This window comes from Lampris incognitus, chromosome 7, assembly GCF_029633865.1.
Source record: "Lampris incognitus isolate fLamInc1 chromosome 7, fLamInc1.hap2, whole genome shotgun sequence".
Classification (NCBI taxonomy): Eukaryota; Metazoa; Chordata; class Actinopteri; order Lampriformes; family Lampridae; genus Lampris; species Lampris incognitus.
Window position 1 is genome coordinate 27076553 of NC_079217.1, and position 27080 is coordinate 27103632.

The 27080-nt window shown below is 42.8% G+C and overlaps 1 protein-coding gene across 1 annotated transcript in view; it reads left to right on the forward strand.

The window, feature by feature from the left end:
* The window catches only part of limk1a (LIM domain kinase 1a), a 67888-nt gene that overhangs the window by 7132 nt on the left and 33676 nt on the right, over window positions 1-27080 (forward strand). The window contains exon 3 of the mRNA XM_056283170.1: window positions 19964-20102. Coding sequence (XP_056139145.1) covers window positions 19964-20102 — 139 coding nt within the window. The remainder of the gene's footprint in view (window positions 1-19963; window positions 20103-27080) is intronic.

A 27080-nucleotide genomic window follows, 5' to 3' on the forward strand; every position in this document is an offset into this window, starting at 1 on the left:
CTGTTGTGTCAGCACTTTGACAGCCTTTTTTTTTTGTTTTTGTTTTTTTGTATAGACTACATATTATATGTTACATCTAGCATGCATCCATTTATGTGTAGATTATACACACGTTTTCTGAAAGCACATGTTTTCTGGTGTTAGAAAACACATAGGCAAATCACCAGCTACATAGATGTTATATAATGTTACATTTTATTGCACTGTAAGTATAAAGGGCTACACACAGACCAATGACTCAGTTATTCTGAAGATGTATGATGCCACGGAGCACTTTTTTTGTTTTTTGTTAAGCACTTTGTAACATTGTTTTAGAAAATTACTATATAAATAAAATTATTATTATTATTATTATTGTTATTATATTTACAGTTATCTACACGTGTGTCTATCCGGTGATGTGTGTGTGTGTGTGGGTGTGTGTGTGTGGGTGTGTGTGTGTGTGTGTGTGTGTCCATTCCTAACACCGAATTCACTTCCGTCAAGGACAAGGTGACACAAAACCTGGAGCTTTTCTCTAGTCTTCATATCGAGTAGGTCTTAGGATTCTTCCTCTGACATATGTGTATGTGTCTGACCATGCAACATTATTACTCCCTCTGCCCTTTTTTTGCACCTTTTTCGTTTTATACTTCTATATACGTAGATGTAGCATGAGCATAATCAGTGAATTCTCTATAACTCATTTTTGTTTTCACTCAACTAATGTGCTGTCAGCTGTAATAGCCCTGCTAAAGGATAAAGTGAACTCCTCTTAAATAGCCATCTTGAGCAAATGTTGTTTCGTGGTTTTCTGTTTTGTTGCAGTGATGGTTGGCTCAGACTGACTCAGAAGAGAGCCCCAGTGAGTCAGCATTTTGCACCCAAAATCTGCATAGCAACAGAGGCTGCATACCAGGAGGGCAGCTCTGATACTGAAGTGCTCATCCTCGAAAGAGGCTCCATGGTGCTAATTTGTGAGGGATTATTTACTTAGGTGCATGAGTAAGTATCTAAATTTTAGACGATGATCCTGAGCTGATGGATGATCTTAGTATTAAATCTTTAGAAGGATTATAGCACACCCGAGACTAATCAGGACTGACAAAAATTATTAAAATTCTTTCAAATGCATGGTGTTTTTTTATTAAAATTATTTAAAAAATTATTATTAAAAAAAATTATAAATTTTTTATTGTTCAAAAAATTATTAAAGTTCTTTCAAATGCATTTGAGCTTGGGGTCAGTTATGTTTATTCTTGTTTTATGTACCCACTCTCTTTTGGTTGAATATGCAATACCAAGTTAGTCATTGACCAAACCATAGTGTAAACATCAACCTTTTCTTAAAGCTGCAGTCCTGAAGATGATTGTTTAACTTGCTGACGCCCATGGTGATACTGGTAACTACAAATTGCAGAGATCAATTTGAAATGATACAGAGTCGACTTTACCATATTGTCCGCACCTTTCCCAACACCAAACAAAAAAGACATGGTCAAACCTGAGTGTTAGCTGTTGATGTTGTGGTTTCTATTGGTAAAAGTCTTTTACTAATGCTCTCTGCCATGCTACTTTTTTGTCACAACAACTTTGCTTCTTCTTCAAACTCACCGGCCTTATTCTTCCACATGTGGTTGCTGTGATGAAGCTGTAAAACACAATGTGCCGTCATTTTTCCTTTAAAGTGTTCAAGATTTGGATATTTGTAGATTAACTATTGTCTTAAATACACCAGCATTAGAATATATATATATATAGAACGAAGGCAGTGGGTATTTTGATCAAAACATGTCCAGAGGTTTCAGTCAAAACCAGCGGCTGGTTGCAAACACACTAATAGCTAAGGTTGAGCCCAAGCCCCGCCCGCTTTCCCTTGATGGTCCAATCACAGCTGAGCAACCACGGCTCTTCATCATAACCCCTGACCACTTTCCTCAGGACTGTGTGCCCAACCTATACTTGTCAGTGGGGAAACAGTAGACCCAAGATGGTTGAAAGATGCACCTAGAAAATGTAAAAGTGATACTAACGACATCCGTTTTTTTTAATCTATTTCCAAACTTAAAATTAACACAGCACTGTTGCAGGACTGTGCTAGGTTTTGCACCAGTGCTTGGTGTAATGGGGCCAGATTAGTCCCAGTGCCAGACATAAGATTAGACTGCTGCTCTTTGTGATAGGCCGTTATTGAACTTACCCAGCCTTTACAGGAGCAATATTGATTGGTAATGCTATCATCTTCAGCCTCAATTGACAACTGATGGGGCTTTTCCCTTTTGAATTGCAAGCAGAATGACTTGGCTTGATTTTTTGCCATCATTAGTGACCTTTTCATGTATTCTTCCAACTTGCAAGTATCCTTCACTGACTGAAGGCTTTGTAGTCAGCTTCACAAAGAAAAGCTTCCTGAACTCCATCATCTATCAGTTATGCCGTACGGTCTCTGGTTAATTGGTATGGGCATTGACATATTAGAGGATGATGATATAACCGAGATGGCAACAATAACTTAAGGTACGGTCGCCATCTAAATGATCTCATCTTATTGACTTACAAATAATGTATTTCAATGAAACGACTCCGCTGATTGACTTAGAAGAGTTCCTTCCTCATTCCCTTGAAACCAAAATTGAGGCACCACCGGGGTTCCCAATGAGGATGTTGGTGAATAGAATTAGAAATTACACAAGAAAATAAACTTTGAGCTGACGTAATTTTAATGATTTTGATAACACATAGGCACTATTCATTATATAGGCAGTCCCATACAACTAATCATGCGGAGTGAGACACTTGAAAAAGAGGCTGGGAGCAGGAAAAGGGGGATGACCCTGTGATGTCATAGGATCACACCAGCTCCCAAAGGAAGAGCGCAGAACAGGAAATAGATTATAAAGAAGAGTGACCCTGCAGTGCAGCTGCAGCGTGAGAGAGAGGGGGGGGCAAGAAAGAGAGGGAAAAGAGAGAGCAGAGGGTGAGAAGTGCAGTGAGAGTGGCGTTCATGGTAGTGACAGCAACTCTGTGTGGCAGTTGAGGTCTGGGCTGGACTGGTTTCACATCGGCGGCACTAACACGAGTCTGCTTCCCAGCTGTCACAACAAGGCACTCTCTCTCAAAGGTGACATGTCGCGAAAGGACCAGCGCTACAGGAATTATATGGGACGCAGAAAGTAAGTCGGCCCATCTGGTTTACATAGTTAGATGTTACGGTAAGAGCTAGGCAAGCCATACTTTGCTTAGGACTTTACAAAGTGAAGATGAACTAACATTGTTGAACTTTGATGCGCATAGTGTGCTGAACTTGTCAACAGTAGAAAACATGTTCAAATGAATTATTTGAGATATAGTTTTGACAAAAACAGCTTGGAATTTAACAGATTTTTGAGGTGTTGCTTTATTGCCTTTGGAGAAGTTGAGTACACATATTGAGCCAGATGATATGTCTTCATTTGTAAATTCATACAGTCAAGGGGTTTGGCTGACTCTCATAACGGTTAGTTTCACATCCTTTTCTTTACATTTAAAAGATGTATGGTTAAGCTTTTGGAATAACATGTACCTAGTGAGCTAACATAACAGTAACGCAAAATTAGAAAATACACATATTTCAAAGCAGTTCATTTTTACACAAAACAAGTCTACATCTCTTAGAAGGATGTAACTATTCAACAAATTTACTCTGCAAGTACAGTAATTTACCCACTTTTTACAAATTGTCATTTCCTATGCATATCGAAGCATATCAGTCCACTTTGTCAATCAGTCACAGTTCTCTTCCTTGCTCCTCTTGTGGCACTGATCCAAAAATGACTGGAAAACTCGTTTTTCAAAGTGACAGCTTCCCTCCTCTCTCTGCACCCTGCTGCGCTCCCAATGTGTCAAACTCTTTCTGTCACATGTCTGTGACATTTGACTTCTCTGTCTCAGGTAATCATCATCCACGCAAACCTTTACACCCAGACTGGTTAAAAGGCACTTGTCAGTCATGTCAAATTTCACTTAACATTAGTTTTGATCATAAGCTGCATCGTAGTTTTACTTCCGCTATGCCTGCAATCTGTAAGTCTAGTTTTGACTGCAGAGTAGAGGTTGTTGTCTGCGGATGTTAGGGCTGCATTGAAGGCCACATGCACCTCAAATGTAGCTTAGTTTTACATGTCCCGTGAGGGATATGGAGTAGCACTACAAATGAATAGGCAGGATTAGGGCTGTAGAAAGCTTTCAGCAGCTCTGACAGTCAGCCCCCCAACTCCAAGCTGACTCGTTGTCACTGTTTGTATTTCTGCTTGTGTGAGTCTGCATGAGAGAGAGAGAGAGAGAGAGAGAGAGAGAGAGAGAGAGAGAGAGAGAGAGAGAGAGAGAGAGAGAGAGAGAGAGAGAGAGAGAAGGAGCAGATAAACATGTTATCCTGCTCAGCCAGACTGTAACAGGGGAAACATGCTAGCTGTGCTAATCACAGAATGTCTGCTTTGTCTCCTGCGATTCCAGAGAGGCCATTGGTGAAGTGGATTGGTAACAGACGGGTTAAATGATAGCGTGTATTTTATATAACCTCTCACTTTAAGACCCACACACACACACTGTGCGATTTTGGCCAACAAATGTTTTCAAGTCGTGGATGAATCATTCGTCACGAATGATGGTTGGCTGTCTTTGGTCATTCAGTGTCACAGGGTTAAGGATAGCCAACAAAAGAGCTGATCCATGCAGTTGTGGTCTCTGACCTAGTTCTAGCAGTGTCAATGCAGTGTGTCAGGGGATACGACAACAAAACCATGGCCATGACACCATCCTGATGAGTGACCAATAGTTGCATGGTAGAAAATAACAAACAACTGAACAGATTTTTAACAAAAGGATCACACCACTCAGTACTCTCTCTCTCTCTCTCTCTCTCTCTCTCTCTCTCTCTCTCTCTCTCTCTCTCTCTCTCTCTCTCTCTCTCTCTCTCTCTCTCTCTCTCTCTCTCTCTCTCTCTCTCTCTCTCGCCCTCTCTCTTTGTGTGTTGCCATCGAGGAATCAATGAAAGTCACCTGTTAGTCTAAAATATATCTGCAGTGTCATTAAAAATTATAGTTGGAGATAATTAGAGCTATTAATGTACCACAAACTTACTTTAGAGAATTGCGAATACATGTTGTCTCTTCTTTTTGGGTTTCTCGAGGTGAAAATTGCTGTCGTTAATGCAACTGCATGATTTTTTTTCTCCCCACAAGGCCATTTCAGTGTCCCTGGGAATGAACGGGTTGCCGTTTTGTGGTGGTCATGGTCAGCTAGCTATCGACCATCGTAGAGCGTATCAAAGCTGTTTGCACAGTGTGACAGTAGTCTCACTTGAGTCTGACATAGGGATGCATCAGCATTTAATTTCCCCCTTCATATAAAGTGACATACAATAAATGTCCAAGACAGCCAAAATGACACAGTGTGAGGGTGTTGAATATGTGACACTGTTATGAAGTGAGGAAGTCAGTTACGGGCTTATGAAGATACAGAAATGTAATTTAATTAGTGGGAGTCACAGCATTTAAGCAGAGCTTTATTAAGGCCCCACAACTCACACACAACCTTTCCAATCTCAAAGTTTTATGTTCTCTTCTTTAGATGCGTGTCTATTATCTCTTTCTTAATTTCAATTTTGAACATACAGAGAGCTACGATTAACTACCAAAATAATAATTTAAAAAAAATCCCAACGTGAAGTATTTTGATGGGCTTGAAGCCACTGCACACTCGAACAAGAATAAGTTCGGGTTTAGTATACAGTGGCTGAGATGTGTCTGCATGTGTGTTGAACTCAGCTGGAGGGAAACAATGTCATACTTCCTCCCAAAATCCCGTCATTGTAAATCTTGATGACTGTGTTGGAAACCTCAGGCGAAGCTCCAGGAGCTGTGGTGAGCCATTTACCAGTTGTGCCTAAGAGTTGGTAACTGCTACAAAAATATAGTAAATGTTTTACACGCCAATTAAACTGTTCAGTAACCAGTTTTGTTGTATGGATGAGGACGGTGTCATCCTAGATGATTTTGCTCTCAACAGACTGACCATAGTAGGATGAATATGAGATCTCAGAATGGCTTTGTAATTAGTGAAATTTATCTTGCATGAACCCAAACCGTACCAGTAAAACAACACCGTGCCCTAAAATATGATGAAACGTACGCCGTGGCAAAAAAGCACACGAGCTTCCTCGTTTATTTTGGTGCACATCACGCATGTATTTGTCAGCTTGTTGAGGACAGGGTGAAAAAAAGACTCATCTGACCATATGACTTCTGTCACCGTGTGCTTTACATCATCTTGGTCACCAAAACTTTCAAGGATTTACAGAATTACCTCTTCTTACGTAAATATACACTGGCTCTTTAAAATCCCCAATTAAGTGCAACCCACTTCGTTATTAACTGGGAGTGAGCAGGAAAGAGTGACCAGTACAGCCTTTACTGGTCCCACATCTCTCACCTCTTTATCCACCAATATGTGTCAATGACCAAGCCTGACACAAGTGGACTGTTTAAATTATTTGATATAAGGGAATGCTGTCATGTCTATAAAAATGCCATTAGCACGTTAGGTTTCTTTAAATGGTGGTTTAGTTAATTCAGTATGACCATGAAAAGGCAAATATAATTTGACTATCTTTATTTCCTTAAGAATCACCATGCATGTATAGTAACAATTAGGGCTGGGCAATATATACGATATTATATCGATATCGTGATATCAAATCAAAATCAAATCAAATCAATTTTATTTGTATAGCCCAATATCACAAATTACAAATTTGCCTCAGTGGGCTTAACTTCAACACAACATCCTGTCCTTGGACCCTCTCATTGGATAAGGAACAACTCCCTAAAAAAAACATTTTAACAGGGAGAAAAAATAGGAAGAAACCTCAGGAAGAGCAACAGAGGAGGCTCTCTCTCCCAAGACGTACAACGTACAATGGATGTTGTGTTTACGCAATTTACACAATACAAAATTGAAAGAGGATAACACAATTATAATGGACTTATAAAATTTATGAAGAATATGATGCACAGGATGCCAAGCAGTGTCCAGATGCCATTGGAACAGTCCAGGACCCAAGCCACGCGACCAGCATCATCATGTAAAAAAAAGAAAATTACACGGATTAATAAAAAGAAAATGTGATGAGGAGAATGCCAGGCAGCGTCCAAGTGGCGATCACCATCACCACGGAAACCTGGGAGGAGAACAGACTGCACGTGCACACAAGGGAGACTCACGTGACACCATTCACACACAGAAAAAGAGAAAGGAGAAGACATCATTCAGAGAGAGAGAAAAGACATGTTAGAGAAGAGAACAGTTTGCAGTGGTCATTAGTCATAATCAGAACAGTGGTTCGTAAATTCATTGAGACAAAAAACCGACCCGCCAAGCAGTACAGGTTCTGACGCACTCAACTTAAAGGCAACTAACCATAAGCTAAGGCAAAAAGATGAGTTTTAAGTTTAGATTTAAAGGACTCAACAGACTCTGATTGTCTGATGGCATCAGGCAGGCTATTCCACAAGAACAGAGCCCAATAGGAAAAGGCCCTGCCACCAGCTGACTTCTCTTTAACTTTGGGTACACACAGGAGCCCTGTATTTTGAGAGCGAAGCACTAGAGATGGAATGTACGGTTTTAGGAGATCAGACAGGTAAGATGGGACCAGCCCATTTAGGATTTTATAAGTCAGCAGAAGCATGTTGTATTCTGATCTAACATGGATAGCAAGCCAATGAAGGGAGGCAAGAATTGGTGTAATATGGTCAAATTTCCTAGATGTAGTTAGGATACTAGCAGCAGCATTCTGAACCATCTGAAGACGTTTAGTACTAGAATGTGGCAGACCTGAGAACAGAACATTACAGTAATCAAGTCTGGATGAAACAAATGCATGTATTACAGTCTCTGCGTCAGCCAGGGACAGAAAAGACCGAATTTTAGCTATGTTACGATGTTGCAATGTTATGAGACTATGTATTGTCTGGGATTTTGGATATCGTGATATGGCTAAGTGTTGTCTTTTCCTGGTTTTAAAGGCTGCATTACAGTAAATTGATGTAACTGTCTGAACTTACCAGACTGTTCTAGCTGTTATATGATTTACCTATACCCACTTAGTTATCATATAGGCATTACTGATGATTAAAAAAAAAGATCTATCAAAAATCTGATTGTGTAAATGTTTTGTGAAAGCATCAGTAGTCATCCCCACAATATCGTAACAGTATTGATATCGAGGTATTTGGTTGGTCCAAAAATATTCTGATATTTGATGTTGTCAGTATCGTCTAGCCCTAGTCACAATGTATTACAGTATTTACATTCATATTTATTTTCTGTGCTGGACACCAAAAGGTTTATCAGTCTGTTAACCTGTCATGCAAACCTGTAACGCTTCACAGCACCTGTGCACATAAACCGATGCAACATGAGATGTCGACTGACTGATTACTTTCTATTCCGGCTCATTTATTCAGACTTAGTAACATTTAATAGGTATGATTACTCTTCCAGTTCTTGAAATATACATCCCAGTAGTCTGGAAAGTCACGAGGTTCTGTTGTTTTTTGTTTTTGTTTTTTTTCTCAACAAGACATTACAATCACCTCGTAATTTAGACATGCGGTCTCTGTTTTAGGTCGGCTAATATTGACATGATACCGTCATTCACAAACAATGCATTTGTGACATTTTGTCATTTATCCCAGTAATGTGATTACACTACACGGATATTCCTATTGATCAATTAATCAACATGAGATGGACATTTTCCCTCATCCTGAGTGTTCATATGGCGGTGAACAGGCAGCTGTTTGGGCATGGACCTTCTGTTTTGTCACTAAGACCTTGTCAGCGGTGGAGCTGAGGCCGAGTCCTGGTGGCTCATAAAAACACCCTGTACTTTCTTGTATAAATAACGTCCTGTGTGCCCATGTGACATTTTAGCTTGAGGTTAAGAGCTTCTTTTTTTTTGCATCTTGCATAACAAGTCTCTATTCAGAGCAATATGATTGGGGTATTAATATATTAACATTTAGAAACAAGGGCTAAGATCAGCTTGGTGTATCTGAGGTGAAGTAGGGTATGAGTCACATGTAGAACAGGTGCATGAATAGGACAAAAGACTGGTATGACACTTTCAACACAAGTTAAAGGAATATAACATCATGTTGACAGCATTAACTCTCCTTTCTTGATCTCACGCCCCTTCGATAACGCCATTTTTTTTTTTATTATTCTTATTTAATGTGTAGCAAGAGCAGCTTATAGCAAGTTGTGGTTTAACGCTGACTATGCTAGTTTGATTGAGCATACATGTACTTGCAGCTCCTCCCCTCTCATTAATGTATTCATCTTATCTTCCTTCTGTTTCATCTCTGAATTTGTCCTTGAGCCGCCCCAAAGGTCAATAATGCACCTTGCCTACCTTCTGCCTTTGCCGATTTGAATGTTGAGCCTTGAACTCGGGTCAGTTTTTACGCTTCACCCTAAATCTAATCTGTATTTGTTTAATCCTTACCTGTTAGCCTAGGGCGTCCAGGTAGCGTAGCCTACCAACACAGGGATCACCGGTTCGAATCCCTGCGTTACCTCTGGCTTGGCCGGGCATCCCTACAGACCCAATTAGCCATGTCTGCAGGTGGGAAGCCGGATGTGGGTATGTGTCCTGGTCACTGCACTAGCACCTCCTCTGGTGAGTCGGGGCGCCTGTTTGGGGGGGAGGGGGAACTGGGGGGAATAGCGTGATCCTCCCACATGCTACATCCCCCTGGTGAAACTCCTCACTGTCAGGTGAAAAGAAGTGGCTGACAACTCCACATGTATCGCTAGGAGGCATGTGGTAGTCTGCAGCCCTCCCCGGATCGGCAGACGAAGTGGAGCAGTGACTGGGACGGCTCAGAAAATTAGGATAATTGGCCAAGTACAATTGGGGAGAAAAAGGGAGAAAAAAATCATTACCTGTTAGCTATACTTAGTCCTTTGGCAAAAAATAAAGTTGGGGTAGCTTTGTTAGCCACTGTGGACAAGAAGGGCACAAAACATTCACATTTACATTACAAAACGTCCTAGAAAAAAAAACCTAATTCATCGGGGTTATACTGACCTGAAGATTATTTTGAGATTTAGGGTAACCTTTATGCATACTCTGCACATTTACATCCAATATGGCCAGTGCTTAATAGATACTGTAGGCTAATGCAAAAATTGTTTGCAGTTGTTTGAACTTGCTTTGGGATGAACTTATAAAGCTCCATATTGACAAATTCATCCTTTGGATAAGACGTTAAACCGAGGTCCTGACTCACTGTGGTCATTAAAGATCCCATGGCACTTGTCACAAAGAGTAAGGGGTCCCCTGGTGTCCTGGCAAAATTCCCAACCTGGCTCTCTCCATCTGGCCACCTAATTATCCCCCCATGTAATTGGCTCAATGATTCCTCCTCCCCACCTCAAGCTGATGAGTGGTGAGCGTTCTGGCACAAAATGGCTGCCATGCATCACCCAGGTGGGTGCTACACATTGGTGGTGGTTGAGGTGAGTTACCCCCTTCAATGTGAAGCGTTTTGGGTGTCTAGAAAAGCACTATATAAATGTAATAATTATGATGATGATGATGATGATGATGATGATTATTTTTATTATTATTATTATTATTATTAGCTGTCCAAAGAGGGACAGGAGAGAGGTACTGGGTCTTGCAGCTTGTGGCGCATGGATTATGGTTCTGATTTTAGATTGATTTCCAAGGCAAAGATGAAGATGCATTCAGTGTTGAAGAATACCCCATCGGCAGTGATACCTGACAGTGTAGCACAAGAAAGTCCCCCCTATGTATCATGACCTTCTGACTTTAGAGCTGTAATTGACAAAGGCCTATTTTAGAAATGATTAGTATTCCTTTTTTTAGACCAGTCTGTGACACTTTAATCTGCCGCTCTAGTGGGGACTTATTGTTCTCGCCACTAACTTTCCATGGTTGGTTCCTGATGCTAACCTTTGCAAAGAGGAAAAAGGGAGTCGTTTAATGTGTCGGTGCAATTTGATTAAACGCCCACTCCCAATCACTAACCTTTCACTCCCAAGTGCTAACCTTTGGCCCACACTATAGCACTTTAATCACACCTTCAAAAATTCAATTTCACTCCTCCCACTACAGCGATGGCTTCAGACCTAAACCCTGCATGTGATTAAAAAAAAAGATTGATTAACTCTAAGATTCTGATCCGTTGATTTATTTAATAGCATAAATTTACATATATATAAAACTGCTAAAGCGCCAAACCAGTGAGGTCCTTCACTAAAAATCTGCCAATAAACCAAGTGCCATTTCTATGTGTGAGCATGAAAGGTAGAAAATAGTTGAACTTCAGATTTTTCACCATTACAATATTCATTTATGTACGAGGAAGACAGAAAATTAGCTTCTTTAGCCTTATGTTGGCTACTAATATTGCTCTCTCTCTCTCTCTCTCTCTCTCTCTCTCTCTCTCTCTCTCTCTCTCTCTCTCTCTCTCTCTCTCTCGCTCTCGCTCGCTCTCTCTTTGTCTCTGTCTCTCTGTTTGGCCCCAGTCAGTCAGGGGAGCTTAGCAATCACAAAGGGAACTGCTTGCATACACACTATTCACTCCCAGCCTGCAACTGGTAGCCTGCTGCTTTCTACCTGCCCCAGCTGAAGCTGAATGGGGCCCCACAAACAAAAAAAAGCGCCTCCCACAGACAAAAGAAATCAGCGACCAACTCAGAACAAAAGCTATAGTTTATGTCATAATTTCATGTTTATGTAAATTTCTGCTGTAAAATGCAGAACCTTTTTGTGCGCCAAACGTAGCCTCTGTTTTGAAAGGCCGACCAAAACCCTGCACAGCATCTAAGCGGTTAATGCATCACTCTTGCTGAGCTTGCTTTAACCGAGAGTAGTGGGAAAGGAGAGTAGTGGGAAAGGACGTTGGCCTCTCTGGCAACCCCATTGGCTGTGCAGCTTCCTGGTGGAGGTTAAAACCCAGCCAATGAGAAAGGAGCTAAGTGGCAGGGTGAGGTAATGAGGTTGTGTGTGTGTGTGTGTGTGTGTGTGTGTGTGTGTGTGTGTGTGTGTGTGTGTGTGTTTTTTTTTTTTTTCCTTGGGAGAGCGGTGACATCATGGACTTGGAATTCCACTGCTTTGTGTCGTCGGGTTTGGATTTGGAGGAGAGTGGGAGACAAAATGTGGGGTGCAAAAAGGGAAAGGTGTGTGTGTGTGTGTGTGTGTGTGTGTGTGTGTGTGTGTGTGTGTGTGTGTGTGTGTGTGTGTGTGTGTGTGTGTGTTTGTCGACATAGATTTACCCCTTGCACCCCATCCTGAATTTCTTGTCACTTCCTTTGGCACTATGCTGGGAACACCCCACCCCAGCCAACCCCACCCGCCCTATTTCTGTATTCTACTTGGGAGTCATTAGGTTGTAGAGAGAGTAGACAGGGGATCCCCCTCAGTGTTGAGCCTGGTTTTCAGTTGTTTTCAAGTGTGTCTGTTCCTTCAACACCCCCACCCCCCCACCTGTTAAGGTTATGTTGTCTTATACTGTACACTCCAGCATCCCTGCAACCCTGAGAGCAGGATAAGCGGTTCAGATAATGGACGGATGGCTGGATACTGTACTACATTAATGTGACTTCCATCTTAGTACTGTAGATCGTTGGAATTTACCACATAATTTTTAAAAATCCAGTCTTGAAACTGATTGACAAACTAACAATGTAATTTGTTTGTCTTCCTTCAGAATCTGTGACGTGTAATCTGGTCTAGTTTTCCGAATGCCACTGAAGACAGAGGACATTAGTGTATTGTCTTATTGATCATGAGTGGTCAACAATATTTTTGTTGTTCTCCATCTGTGCAGATGGAGTAGATTTGGTTAGCCCTCTGGGCACAACACAAATGATAGTCGATTGACTGAAGAAAAGTGAGGTATCATTTGTGCGTGTGTGTGTGTGTGTGTGTGTGTGTGTGTTTTGAGGGAGGTTGCTCCTGGAGGGTTAATTTGCCGTGCGCACACATAGCATATTCATGCACATGATTTCCAGTAATATCGAATGGTGTGTGTGGGTGTGTTTGTGTTAGTGCATTTTGAATGTGAGACATGTAGATTCAAGATTCAAGATTTTGTTTATTGTCATCGTCACTTTGTACCTGCGCACATAAATAAAAACGAAATGCCGTTAATAAAAACGAAATGCCGTTGAGATTGATGCAGTGCCTCATAAATCTTTTGCCCTTTGCACCTGTCAGTGAGTAGGTGATCCTGCAGGGCGCTCCTCTCCTCATCACTCTGCAGCCAAACCCCTTCCAAGGACACAGAGCTTTTCCTTTTGACGCCACCTGCTTCCTGGACGTGTCTGCCTTCGCGTCATTCAATGACCTGTGACCACACACACATGCACGCACGCACACAAGCGCACACACAAATGCCTACTGTGATGAGCTGGCTAGAACTAAATAGTCAGCAAGGTCAGACTAGGAGTCAGATTTAAATTCTGCTACATTGCGCTGTGCCGTAAGATACAGGATGATTCACTTTCATTATTACTCCACGAGAAAAAAAAAATCCGGGGCTTGTTTGAAAAGTAGATGAATTACATTTAACATCGCCTGTAATCATTATGCTGTTATTTACAGCACTTTGTATCTTCATTGCAAAAACAAGATGTTATTATTTTTTTGACTTTATGAGTGTATGTATGTGCTGTGTGTTTGTATTTTTCGTCTGATGCCCCCCCCACCACAGTAGCAGGACCCCTTGGGGAATATCGATTTCATTCACTCTTTCAAACCCACTGTTTTTCTCATTCATCTTCAGCACATGGGTTTTAGCCTGGGACACGTTATGTTATGGCCGAGGTCACGTGAGCCACATGATAGATGGGTCATAGGGAAGTTTTACAACTCAAAACCCCCTAATGATATAATGTCATGGGACATAATATGGAAAATACCATGTGCACAAAAGTGCAGGGATTATATTTGCTTTCCTATAATTGTTTGAAAATGGTTCACCACTCATCCCTCCTTTTTTACTTTTCTGGACTTCTACCTGGAGCAAAGGGACACAGCCACGTTTCAGGAAGCAGCAGAAACTTAATTCCAACTTCTGATTTAGTATTTACAGATAGTGTATGATTTAAACATCCCGCATTTCCACTTCAAGGATTTCCTTTGGGTAAATGACGGCGCGTGATAGCCTGGGTTTGACGGATGTCAGCATGAGCCTTATGACCCCATGTCACAGCCCTCAGCTTAGACCAGAGAATAATGGAGTCAGGGAGAGGCGAGGGGCCGCACTCGGCCCTCCTTCCTTCTCTGTGGGATTTTTTCCTCTTCCAGACACTTTTGGCTAACTCCATTAGGGGGTAAGAATGATGACAGATTTACTGCTACCCCCCCCCCCACACACACACACACACACACCCACACACACACCAGCCACCAGCCACCACCCCTTTCTCACTTTCAGTACGATTGGTTGTTTCCTGGCTGCTTGGGGAGTGCATCTGGTTTCGATGGGATATGAAATCTGCCCCGCTCATGTCTTTATGTGCTCATTGTTTATTTAAAAGCACCCTCCTCTCTCTCTCTCCATCTGTTATTCTTTCCTTGTCTCATGCGCCTCTCTGCTTTAACTCGTTTAACTTTTGTTATCTACTTTTTTTGTGTGATCCCCCCCCCTTTTTTTTTCTCCCCAGTTGCACCTGTCCAATTACCCCACTCTTCTGAGCTGTGCTGGTCACTGCGCCGCCCCCTCTGCCGATCCGGGGAGGGCTGCAGACTACCACATGCCTCCTCCGATACATGTGGGGTCGCCAGCCACTTCTTTTCACCTGACAGTGAGGCGTTTCACCAGGGGGATGTAGCACATGGGAGGATCACGCTGTTCCCTCCAGTTCCCTCTCCTCCCTGATCAGGGGCCCTGACCGACCAGAGGAGGCACTAGTGCAGCGACCAGGACACATACCCACATCCAGCTTCCCTCCCGCAGACACGGCCAGTTGTGTCTTTAGGGATTCGAACCAGTGATCCCCATGGTAGTAGGCAATGAAATAGACTGCCACGCTACCCGGACGCCCCGTCATCTACTCTTTCCTCTGCTATTTCTTACATCCTCACGGTTATTGTTTATACCCATTAGGGCAGGTTGTGTAAATTTTGTCAGCATTAGACATCATGTTGAGTTTACTCTCACCTAATCACGGTAAAATCAGAAAATAATTCTCAATCTGGATCCCCCTTCACAAAACACACAAATACACATACATACATGGCACATCCAGCCACTTAAACACATAAACCCCACTTACATTACACTTCGACTGTGAGACAAAAGAAAACACAAGGCACATGTTTAGTTGTTCTGCTCTTTGTGTATCACAGCAGAGCATGTCTCTTTGTGAACCCTTCATAACGCTAATCCTCTCACAGTACCTGTCTGTGCCAATGTGCACGTGCGCACGCATGCACACATACACACACAGACACACACACACACACACACACACGTACACACGCTCACAGTCATACTGTACATGCTCACACTTGCTCTTAAATAGACAATTTTGTTGTAGAAAGTGTATTTTTCAAAAATGAGTATTTTGCGATTGAGTTTAGTGTTTCTTTGTATGTCTCTCCTGTATCCTCCCTCCTTGAAAGTCCTGATCCTGGAGCGGAAAAATGGCTGCCACCATCTGGGAGTTACTCATTTATTTAATATTCTACTTCTGCTTCCAGTTTAACTTAATCCCTAATTCACAGAGAATTTTTCATGAAGGAATTGATGAACCTCACAACATTAAGATATGTGCATTTACATGCAAGCATGCTATATACACGCTACGCACACACACACACACACATATTATGTTCGTGTGTCTACATGTATCGTAGACATGACATTCATCCCAGTAGTGGTTTGTCGGATGTCTTGAGAGCAGTTAAGGGTGTTCAGGGAGAGGCCAATGAGTTGCAGCTAGCTTGATGCTGTGAATGTCCTCCGATAGCCTTGACCCACTTCCAACTCATCACCCCCCACTGGCACACCCAAACATTGTGCATACTGAAGCACGCTCTGGAACACAGCATTGAGCTACTCATCTTGATGACCTGTGCATTCCAATGCGTATGTGTGTGTGTGTGTGTGTGTGTGTGTGTGTGTGTGTGTGTGTGTGTGTGTGTGTGTGTGTGTGTGTGTGTGAGTGAGTGCAGCCACTTAGATGTTTGTCCTTGGGGAAAGTCAAAGGCGACTGCTGCTTTTGCAGAATACTGTAGTAGGAGATAAGACCGCATGAATTCTTCAGCAGCACCAAGCTGTAATCCTGCAGCCAGCACGAACTATGTTTTAGTGGAAAATGGCCAGTCTGCTTTCTCTGAGCATTTCTAGGATTTTCTTGTTGTTGTTTTTAAATGAGACAAGCTGGAGAGTGTAGAAAATTGTAACCACGTAACTTGAGATAAGTCTGAGTCCTGGTGCATGAACTCAGGCCTGTGCAATAGTCCTGACAACCACTGACAAACATTTCTTATTGTGCAGGCTGCCAACACTTCGCAGAAACTTCAGTTTTCATCATGTTATTCCATCATGTAATTTGTGATTTCGGGAATCAGAACTTTTTTCCAAGAGTAAAAGATAAAATGATGTAATTCTAGATCGGGCTCAAAAGGGACGCCTGCAGATTTAGCTGTACATTGCTCGGGACAGGCTTAGAAGCCACCAGGAACCAAGAGATCAGTATCAGTACACACCATTTCTAAAATAAAGAGTAAGGTCATGGAAATCATCAAAAAGGGAGATTGAAAGATATATGCCAGGGGATCATTCACTCGAGAGAATCGTAGCTGGAGAAGAAAAAGCAATGCTCGTATGCCCATTTTAAAACCCTCACTTAGTATTCCCAGTGAAAGCTAAATGCTCTGAGAGCGGTCCTGAAGCCACTGGTTGAATCCAAAGTGTCTAGACGGATGTGCTGCCGTGGCCGGTGGAGACCGTCCAGACGGCTGGATGATGAGAGACTCCACTGGGAGGAACTGGAGACACCTACATAGCCACGGCCATTCCACACTGACATTTAGACAGATTATATAGGGACCCACACACATATTTAACAAGTGTGTTTGTGATCTCACACCATCCATCCGTGTGAAAATACAAAATATCATATTGTTAATCACACTTTAAAACTTATTTTTACAAATGTATTTTCATTTGATTATTATAGTTAGCCATTGCCATTATTGTTATTAGAATTATACTTGCCCTGTTCAGTAGATTAAGCAAATATCCTGAGGTGTACGTATTCACACACACACACACACACACACACACACACACACACACACACACACACACTCACTTTCTCTTACAGATAATAAATGTTTAGGTTTGTCCAAACCCAAACATTTTATATTACACAAGACAATAATTACATGTTTTGAATGTAATGCACACACACACACACAAATATGTTTATCCTACTCAAGGGAGTAAGAACATGTTTTGAATCATGTTGACGTGCACAAAAACACCTTTATACATCTCTCTCTCTCTTTATGACACACACACACACACATACACACACACACACACACACACACACACACATATATATATATAGACATAGACGTACATACATACATGTATGTAATTATATATATATGGGCGGCACGGTGGTGAAGTAGTTAGCACAGTCGCCTCACAGCAAGAAGGTTCTGGGTTCGAGCCCCTGGGGTAGTCCAACCTTTGGGGACATCCCGGGTCCTCTTCCCACTATCCAGACATGTGGGTCAGATGAATGGGTCGTACTAAATTGTCCCTAGGTGTGTGTGGGCCCTGTGATGGTCTGGCAGCCTGTCCAGGGTGTCTCCCTGCCTATTGCCCAATGACTGTTATATATATATATATGTGTGTGTGTATGTATTTTGCTCCTTATTTGTAGAGCATTTTCCCATATAATCACATGTCATGCTGTCACTGATGGGTGTTCAGGCTGTTAGGATAATGTTTTTCAGAATAGCATTAGCTAACACAAGTTGTTAGTCCTAATTGTCTGATTTCAGTCACGCCTGGTGCTGAAGTGAGAAAAAAAAGTCCCTTTCATTTTTTTGTCACAAGTTTGCGATAACAAGACTCATGTGTGTGCGGTACACACAAGGTCTTTCTGATTTAAAAGTGCTCTTGCAATCTATATGTGTTTGTCCCAGACTCATCCTACTTAAGGACAGGTCTGATCACATGCTAATCCCATGCCATCAATACTTTCTCTCTCACACCCTCCATCTCTTTGTCACTTGCCCTTCACTTTGCAGTATCGCTGCGTCTCTTTCAGCATCTGCCGTCTCTCAGTCTTACATTGCTGTGTTTCTGAGCTCTGCTATAAGAGGAGCTCACTATCACTAACCCTATCCACCATGGTGACAGAGCCACCCCACTGTTATCCCACTATGTCCTAGCGCAAGTAAACCTGCATGACAATACTGACTTAGTAGAAAATTACACAGAGTAATTTCACTGGCCTTGTACTGGCTAGCACAAAACTTGGATTTCCTTAAATAATAATAGGTTGATAAGTCGGATAAGCCTGTTAAGATTATCCCTGAGACTTGATATCATGTGAAAAATGCAGCACAGTGGCCCAGTGGTTAGCACTGTTGCCCCACAACAAGAAGATCCTGGGTTCGAACCTCAGGCCATCCCAGGTCCTTTCTGTGTGGAGTTTGCATGTTGTCCCTGTGTCTGTGTGTGTTTCCTCCGGGTGCTCCGGTTTCTTCCCACCATCAAAAACACATGCATGTTAGAGTTAATACTCCTGTCTGTGTGCCTGACCAAGGCAATGGAAAGAAGAACTGGAGTTGGTCCCCGGGTGCTGCAGCTGCCCACTGCTCCTTTACGATAGCATGGGTTAAATGCAGAGAACACATTTCATTGTAACCTGTACAATGACAAAATAACGTGGCTTTCTTTCTTCTTTCTAAAATCATGTTGGTACAGCCAAGATGTGACTGGAAAAAAAATCATAGGTCTCCCGTTAGATCTCAGTGCAGAAATCCTTTTTGTCGATAATGCACCAGATTATTTTGCACAGGAGAAATAATGGTTTTTCAGTGGCTAATAACTTACTACTGGAAAAAAAAACAACTTGGTATTGCTTCATCCCAAACATCGCCGGACAAATCTGTTTGGTTGCAAGAAAGAAATATGTTCTCCCTTGACCATAAAGCAAACTTTGACATGCCAGTGCCAAAGGTGCCGAGTGTTGTTTTTTCCACTCATATGTTCTGACACAGATGGTGTAGTGTTTATCTGTGGTTTTCCACATGTCACAGGCATAGAGATGGGTGTGTGGTTGAATGCTCAGCCTCTGGATAAAATGCATGTTGTTGTAGTTGGTGGTGTGACTGCACCTACGTTACTACGTCTTTGTTCAGCCGTGTTTCTCTAAGGCCTAGTCATAATTTTATCTTCTGTCTCGGTCGCCTGCCCTGCTGGTATGTATGCGGGGGTGTTGTCTGGTTTATTCACAAAGGGACTTATTATCACAGAGGAACTTGGATTTTAGTCCCCGAATGGTGTCTGAGTATAGTTTAATGGAACCCAGTAGAAAAAAAAGATGAGTGTAGTACAACACAAAAACAACTTTGCACACCCGCAAGTCTACCAGACTGAATCTATCACATAACAACAATGTTATAGGCATGAGAGTAAATTAGCTGAGCAACAAAATTACTTGAAATTCATGCACAATATCACAAATTGTTCTGAGGTTATTCATGAGTTTCTATTTTGCCTGCTTCTGCTTTGGACAGCACATTTATGTTGATATCTGTGGTCAAAGGTTGATGAAATACTGTTTTTACTTCTGAAAATATTTTAATAATTCATTGCTCAACGCTAATGAGCAACACTTGGAATGATATTTTTCTTTCTTTCTCTGTTGTCAGGTGTTGTGAGTGCAGTGCGTCACTCTCTCACTGGTACTATGAAAAAGATGGCCGGCTCTTCTGCAAGAAGGACTACTGGGCCAAGTTTGGTGAGCTGTGCCATGGCTGCAATGACCCCATCACTACTGGCCTCATCATGGTAAGAGGATCGCTCAGCTGGGCAGCCTAGACCCTCAATCCCTCCACACCTCTCATTTCTTTGTTTGGAGAGAGACTGTCCTCGTCTTACAGCTTCCAGATGCAGTATCCCTTACAACCCATGCGTGCATGCCAAACCGTGCACACACACACGCACATAGACACACAACAAACAAACTGGTGTGTACATTGCCAGCCTCACTCTTAGGTGTGTAAACATTCGTGGGGTCTGTTCCAGATCTGTAACTGACCCTGATGGCTGTGGCCATTTTGTGGGATTAGTTTACAGGCCACCAGTGAAAGGCACTGGCTGTTGTTGTGCTAAAGGAGAAAAGAAAAGGACAGGAGCAGAAACAGCAAATCAATAAGAGAAAGAGCTCCTGCTGATAAGTGGTGTTGTATTGAAGAGTGGAATGGATTGTGGTGTAAGAGGAGAGTTTGTGTCTATTTGTTGATTAACGAAAGTATAAACGCTTTAGAAACTTATGTTAACATTGAAACACATCACACACGTGCGAATCCATGTTCTTCGCCGCTCATCCCTGCTCATTGACCAGCACCACTCACCAGTTTGGAGACTTATTTTGCTGATACACATAAGTTGTGTCAATGAGTCCGTTGTGTGGTAAAATTGGAATTATTACTATGGCAGCAGAGAATAGGAGGTCCAGGTTAAGTACGTTTTGAGCTATGCCATAATGTAATTGCGGAAACCCAATATACCTGTCAACTTTGCTAATATGGAATCTGAGTTTCCTTGAAAATTGCAAATTGCCAGTTTGCATGTTAGCAGGTGTCAATGGAATGTTCATAATGGGAAATGTTGAAGTGTGTCATTTTAAGTAGAATTGAGGCAAAATTTTTCCCATTTGTATGTCAGTTGTTTGCTGTCAGAAATATGGCATTTCCTTGAATTATATTCATAAACTCATGGATGCACTGGTTTAGATAGGCCTGATAGATTGAAATAGAAACAAATCCTTTTATTATTTTTTTTGAAGATTTATTTATTGACAACGCACCAAATAAATACATTGTCATTTTTGTTTTAAGTACAAAATACAACAGAAAACAGAGACAGATAGATAGATAGATAGATAGATAGATAGATAGATAGATAGATAGATAGATAGATAGATAGATAGATAGATAGATAGAGGGGGAGGAGAACAAACCCAGTGTAGCTAAATAATAATTTCCTGGTTTCAGTATGTTACAAGCTTTTCCTCATTCTCAAACTGTAACTAGTGCTCTGTTTCTTTAAAGTTCTCACCCAGCACTCCAAACACTAAGACACTTTGTGCGTTACTCACCATCGTGACATCTTAGCTTTTGGGTTAATTTAAACACTGAGACAAGCTGTTTAACCTGTGGGCTCATCTACACTGACCTCACAGTTGTGGCTAATGAACACTTAGTTTGACATATAAGATGCTATAACATCTCGTTGATGCCAACAATCGACTTTTCATATCAGTGAATCACTTTGAGTGGCACATTTGATTGTGTCTTTTCTGTTGGCCTTTTTCTTTTTTTCTTCTTTTTTTTCTGGAATTTTTTTTGTTTTGTTTTGTTTTTGCATATTCCTCTATCTAGCATGAAAATAACCGAGTGAATGAGGATGTGACATTTCCCTCTTTCATTTTTCATTGCTTCTCCTTAATCTTTGCATGTGACTTGAGTGTATTTTTTAAAACTGACCTTGACTCATCCTCTCGTATATCTCCCTGCTGTATATACTGTATATGTTGTGGATGTCGACAGTGTCACTATGCACTAATGCTGCATGTGTGTGATTGCAATGGAGAGAAGTGGTTGTTACTGTTTGATGGCGCACTCTAAGCATAGGTAGATTAGTCCATTTTCTCTTCTGTGTTTATATCCTTAAATTTAATCTGAAGCAAAGTGTCTGTACATGGCATAGGGAAACCCCTGTCTTAGGGTGGAAAAGGTCAGGGACTTTTACCATCGTCATCCAAAACCCACACCATTTTCTAAATTGATTAGCTACTTTTAGTTCAGCTTCCCCTTAAAGAAAGAACTAGTAAAAGTAAGAAAATGAGCTGGTATGTAACTAGTCATACAGATTTGCCTCTTACAGTAAGCAGCTATTACAGCCATGGGGCCTCTCCCGGGGCATGTGTCATGACCAGTGGGAGATTAACTGTAAACTCTCATAAATGTGTCCCTCTCTGCACCCCTTAAGCCTCCTACGTGCGCCAAACAAATGAGTACATGTGACTTGTCATCCAACTACTACATCAGACTGTAAAATCAGTCAACCTTTTCCAAACAACTGAAGTTGGAGGTGGGGTGAGAAGCTGTACATCAAAACTAATCAGTGGTTAGCACTGTTGCCTCACAGCAAGAAGGTCCTGGATTTCGATCCCTGGGGTTGTCCAACCTTGGGGGTCATCCCAGGTCATCCTCTGTGTGGAGTTTGGATGTTCTCCCTGTGTCTGTGGTGGGTTTTCTCCGGGTGCTCCGGTTTCCCCCACCGCCAGTAATGAGAGACGACATCAATGAATCACACAACGCAGATGGAAACGTGCGGCAGCAGCCATTTAGTTGAAACAGGAAGAACAACCGAGCCTGCAATGCAGGCAGACCGGAAGGGAGGCTTGGTAACTATAGCAACCACAACCAATACTGGCGTCACCCCTTTTTTCCAAAAGAAAGACCCCCCCTTCACACAGTACAACAATAACTACAGAACACCAGGCAACATCAAAGCTCAGGCTATATAACTAGACCTGTAAGGTAAGACAAAACATTATCACCAGTACACACAAACAACTGGCCTAAAGTTCAAAGTCCTCTATATGCCGCGGCAAGCGCCGGCGACACTCCGAGCGTCGAGGTGCAGCATCAGGTGCAAGAGCAGACACACACTCGCCAGGGGAGCTCCCCCCAGGCTCGACCTCGACAGGAGAAACAGTCTCGTCCCCCAGCCTCATATCGTTATCACAAGGCAGGCAAGGTGCAGGTGGGGGCTCGGCAATGGCTGGAGGTACGTCAGGGCAGTGCGGGGCAGGGTTGTCCAAGTCCTCATCAGACGCGAAATCGTCCGCGAGGGGTTCAGAGGCCGTAGAGAGACCTTCCACTTTGTAGCAGTCACCCAGCCTGACCCTGTAGGAGGTGCGACGGAGTTGAGACCCCGTGAACTTCTGGATATTGCACCATGAACCATCCACGCTTGTGACGAGGTACCTGTCACGGGCCTTTGACTTATTCCGGTCACCATACCGGTACACCAGTTCACCAGGTCGAATGGCGGGAGGCACGGCCACATGACCAGAGGGCACCTTTGACTTCATACTGTACAGATGGTTGGTGACACGCTCCGAGTGTTGTGTCAAGATGAGGTCCTGGTCGACCACAGGCAACTGCCTATGGGAGAACTGGTCACGCTGAAGCAGCATTTCACGGGCAGACAATCCACGTGTAACCCACATGATTACATGTACCCTGTGACGTATGTAAGTTCCACGAGTAGCCTCTAGGAGGCACACGAGCTACAGAGTTTAAACCATACAAACAACCGTCAACAATAGAGAAGAGAAATACGGATATTTAGAAATACGGACAACTGTGACTATGGATACTTGAATTATTGATAGTTGAACTACGGATATTTGAGCTACAGGACATTTGAACTACGACAAAAAAGATCCCTCCCACGAAGATTCCTTGGTGAGCCGCTAGCCAAAGCTAAAAAGTAAACAGCTTTCTGTGTTCCATGTAATCATAGCCATTTACGTAGGATATCTTGATTTTATCCAAAGACAGATGATCTCCTGTTGAAGGAAGAAGGAAGACTCTTTTCTCTTGTGTTTTGCACGCTGCTGGAGTCCTGGTGAGATAAGAGTTTAAAATCTTGAAATCTAAAGACTGACAATTTTCCATTGGTTGCTAAGCTAAGCTAACCCAGCTAAAACGTATATCTATGATCCTTAGCAGTTCCCATATGATTCAGAGCTTTAAAACCAGTCAGGACACCCGGTCCATAGGGTTTATTTGATGTAGGAATGTTAGACATTTTAATATAATGATATGCTTGTTGTTAAAAAAAACTGTAAGCTCCAGTTGCCACTAGCCACCGAGCCAACTCGGGCTACATGGCATCCATGGAACCCATAGCAGCCAGCTAGACGTGAATTCACGTTGATAGTGCTGCAGCCTGGCTGCGATGACATTGTTTTTAACTGTTCTTACAGCAATAGGCTGTTGTCATTCAGCTGCATATTAGTTATATGTAGGAAATGATTTAATTCTGAGAATTGACTCTAGATTTGGGTATTTTTATTTTGTTTGTAATTGTTTGATAGAGATTGCAATTAATAAGGAATCTGTACAATTTTGTGCAGACTGGTTTTTTTAGTACCCCGAACAACCCCCCTTGCTACACCTTTTGGAACCCTTGGATACCCCCTTTGGATTACCCCCATCATCGCCCTGGATTTGGATTCATCATCATCGCCTCTACATTAACTTGCCCCTGTGATTGTAGTAGGATCTGGACATTGCACCTTGCACAGATTGGAAGACTGAATCATTCCCCCTTTTCTTTTCTTTATTATTTTCTTTGAGTGCACTCATACTTTATTTTGGATTATTTTCTTTGTTAGTGTAGAATATGGCTGCATAAGTAATATATTAGAAGGGTATAAAATAGAATATAGATAGATATAGACAATAAATAGAATATTAGGAAGAACTTTTAAAAAGTATAATAGAGTAAAAAAAATAATATATATATATAAATATAAATATAAATATATATATATATATATATATATATATATATATATATATATATATATATATATATATAACACATCTAATTTAGTATTGCTATTGAAATAACTTTACTTTGAACTGTTGAAATAAATTGGTTTTTTATTGTAAACTATACCCACGAGTGTGTGTGTTGTCTTTGGGGTGAGTACTAGAATCTGGTCTAGAAAAAAACCTACACCAATCTCCACTGAACTTAGACATTAGACTGTAAACTGTCCCTGCGCAAGCATAGGCCCATTCCCCTGTCGTGCAGGTTACACACGCGACCCAACACGACTGTTCAGGTTGGCCGTAGCGACAGAGAGTAACAGGGGAGTAACAGCCCTACAGTTAGGCTCGAGATGAAGAATCTCCCCCTGAATCTCTTGAACAGCCTTCTCCGCCACTGGGTCCTTATTGACATTTTTGGCGTTGCCCACCTCAACAACTAGTCTGTGCATAGCGAGGGCCCCATCCCCTGCCAATGCAGCAAAACCAGGGGCAGGGTCAGTCCTGATCACAGCAAAGGGGCCGTCGAGAGGGCACAGACCCACACATAAGCGGGTTAAAGCGTACCTGAGAGTGTATCTGCGCTCGTTGTCGATGAGACTCCGTCTGAGGTCAGAGCACTCTGCCTGTATGGCAAGCCAGGCCGACCTGTTGGTGAAGGGCAGAGGTAGGACAGGTCCCATGTTCACTCTGGCCTGGAACGGACCCACAGCGCCGTTATATCCTTCAAAGTGGGGACCAAACACTACATCAAACTCTCTATGCAGGGCGCGGAACTCATCTCTGATGTCAGCAGGCATGATGTTATCTGGGTCCAGAGCGACAACGTCGGAGGACAATGCTGACATGGTCGTCAGGGCCGGTTTGGGGGGATCAGCTGGCACGGCGGCATCACTGAGTGACGGGACATATGTGGCGCGGACATGGCATAGGTGGTGGCTTTTCTGGACCAGCCACGGCTCGCCATGAGATTTGGGACACAGATCTTCCCGGACACACCCTGTAGCAAAGTTGGGGCAGGCCACTGCTGTGTGTCAGACTGGTCACATGAGACATCGACGTGTGGTTCAACAGCCAGCTCACTGTCCACATTGCACAGCTCAGGAGGCAGCTTGAGCTCGATGTACTCCCCTGGCCACACAGTGGATTTATCCGGAGCACATGCCGTACGGCATGCCTGTCCATCGGTGTTTGGAGGGTGCCGTAGCGGTATATATCCTCGCCCAAGCAGATTTGGTGTTTGGCTGGTCTGATGGAGACGTTGTTCTTTTCCATAAAGGGAATTCCAGCCAGGATGTTAGAGTCGAGATTCTCAACGACGAGGCCCTCAAAATAGAGGTCATGGCCATCTCTCTGGAAGTGTGTCCGTGTCTCTCCCAATACATTCACAAGGTACGAGCCATCTGCTTGGAATGCGGACTGCGTCCTTCCTGTGACGGTGACGCCCAGCCTGGTCGCGCATGAGGCTCTCATCATGTTGCCTGTTGCCCCACTATCAACGGTGAGACGCACAGGGCAGTGTCCATGGAAGGCATCGAGGTACGGGGACTGTTTGATACGTACACGTTTCACACCACTAGATGGCGCTGGCTCCCCACTAACGCACTCCTCTACCTCATCATCAGTCTCCACCTGCTCTCCCAAAACCTGGCGTGACTTTGCCATGTACATTTTATCTTGGGGGGGCAGAAAGGAACATTTGCTGAGGAAATGATTATCAGGCCTGTCGGCACATTTACAAAGGGGACATGACCTCCTTGTCCAGACAGGGATGGATTGCTTTGACTTGGGGAGTTCAGACACAGCCCCGGTGCACTGAAAGCCATAATGTAGACGAATAGCTTGCCATATGCTGTCAATAGATGTGGAGTTCCTGACTATGCTATGACGAGAGATTACAGGACAATAATTGGCTATCTGTCCCAACATTAGCTCTAACATGGCTACCTTCTGTTCTTTAATGCGACATCGGGGCGCGGGAATATCTTCACCGTCATCTGTGAATCCCCGGACAGGGGACGTTTTAGACTTCTTCTCCCACTCCACGCCATCGAGCAGGAAGGGGGCAAACCCGGCGTCGAGCGACAGTATTTAAAGCAGGTTCTGACGCCAGTTCTCAAAAGAGTTCACCGTCTCGGGTCTTTGTTAAACACCACTGCTTCGGTGCTCCGTGTGTCGCCATGCTGCCCAC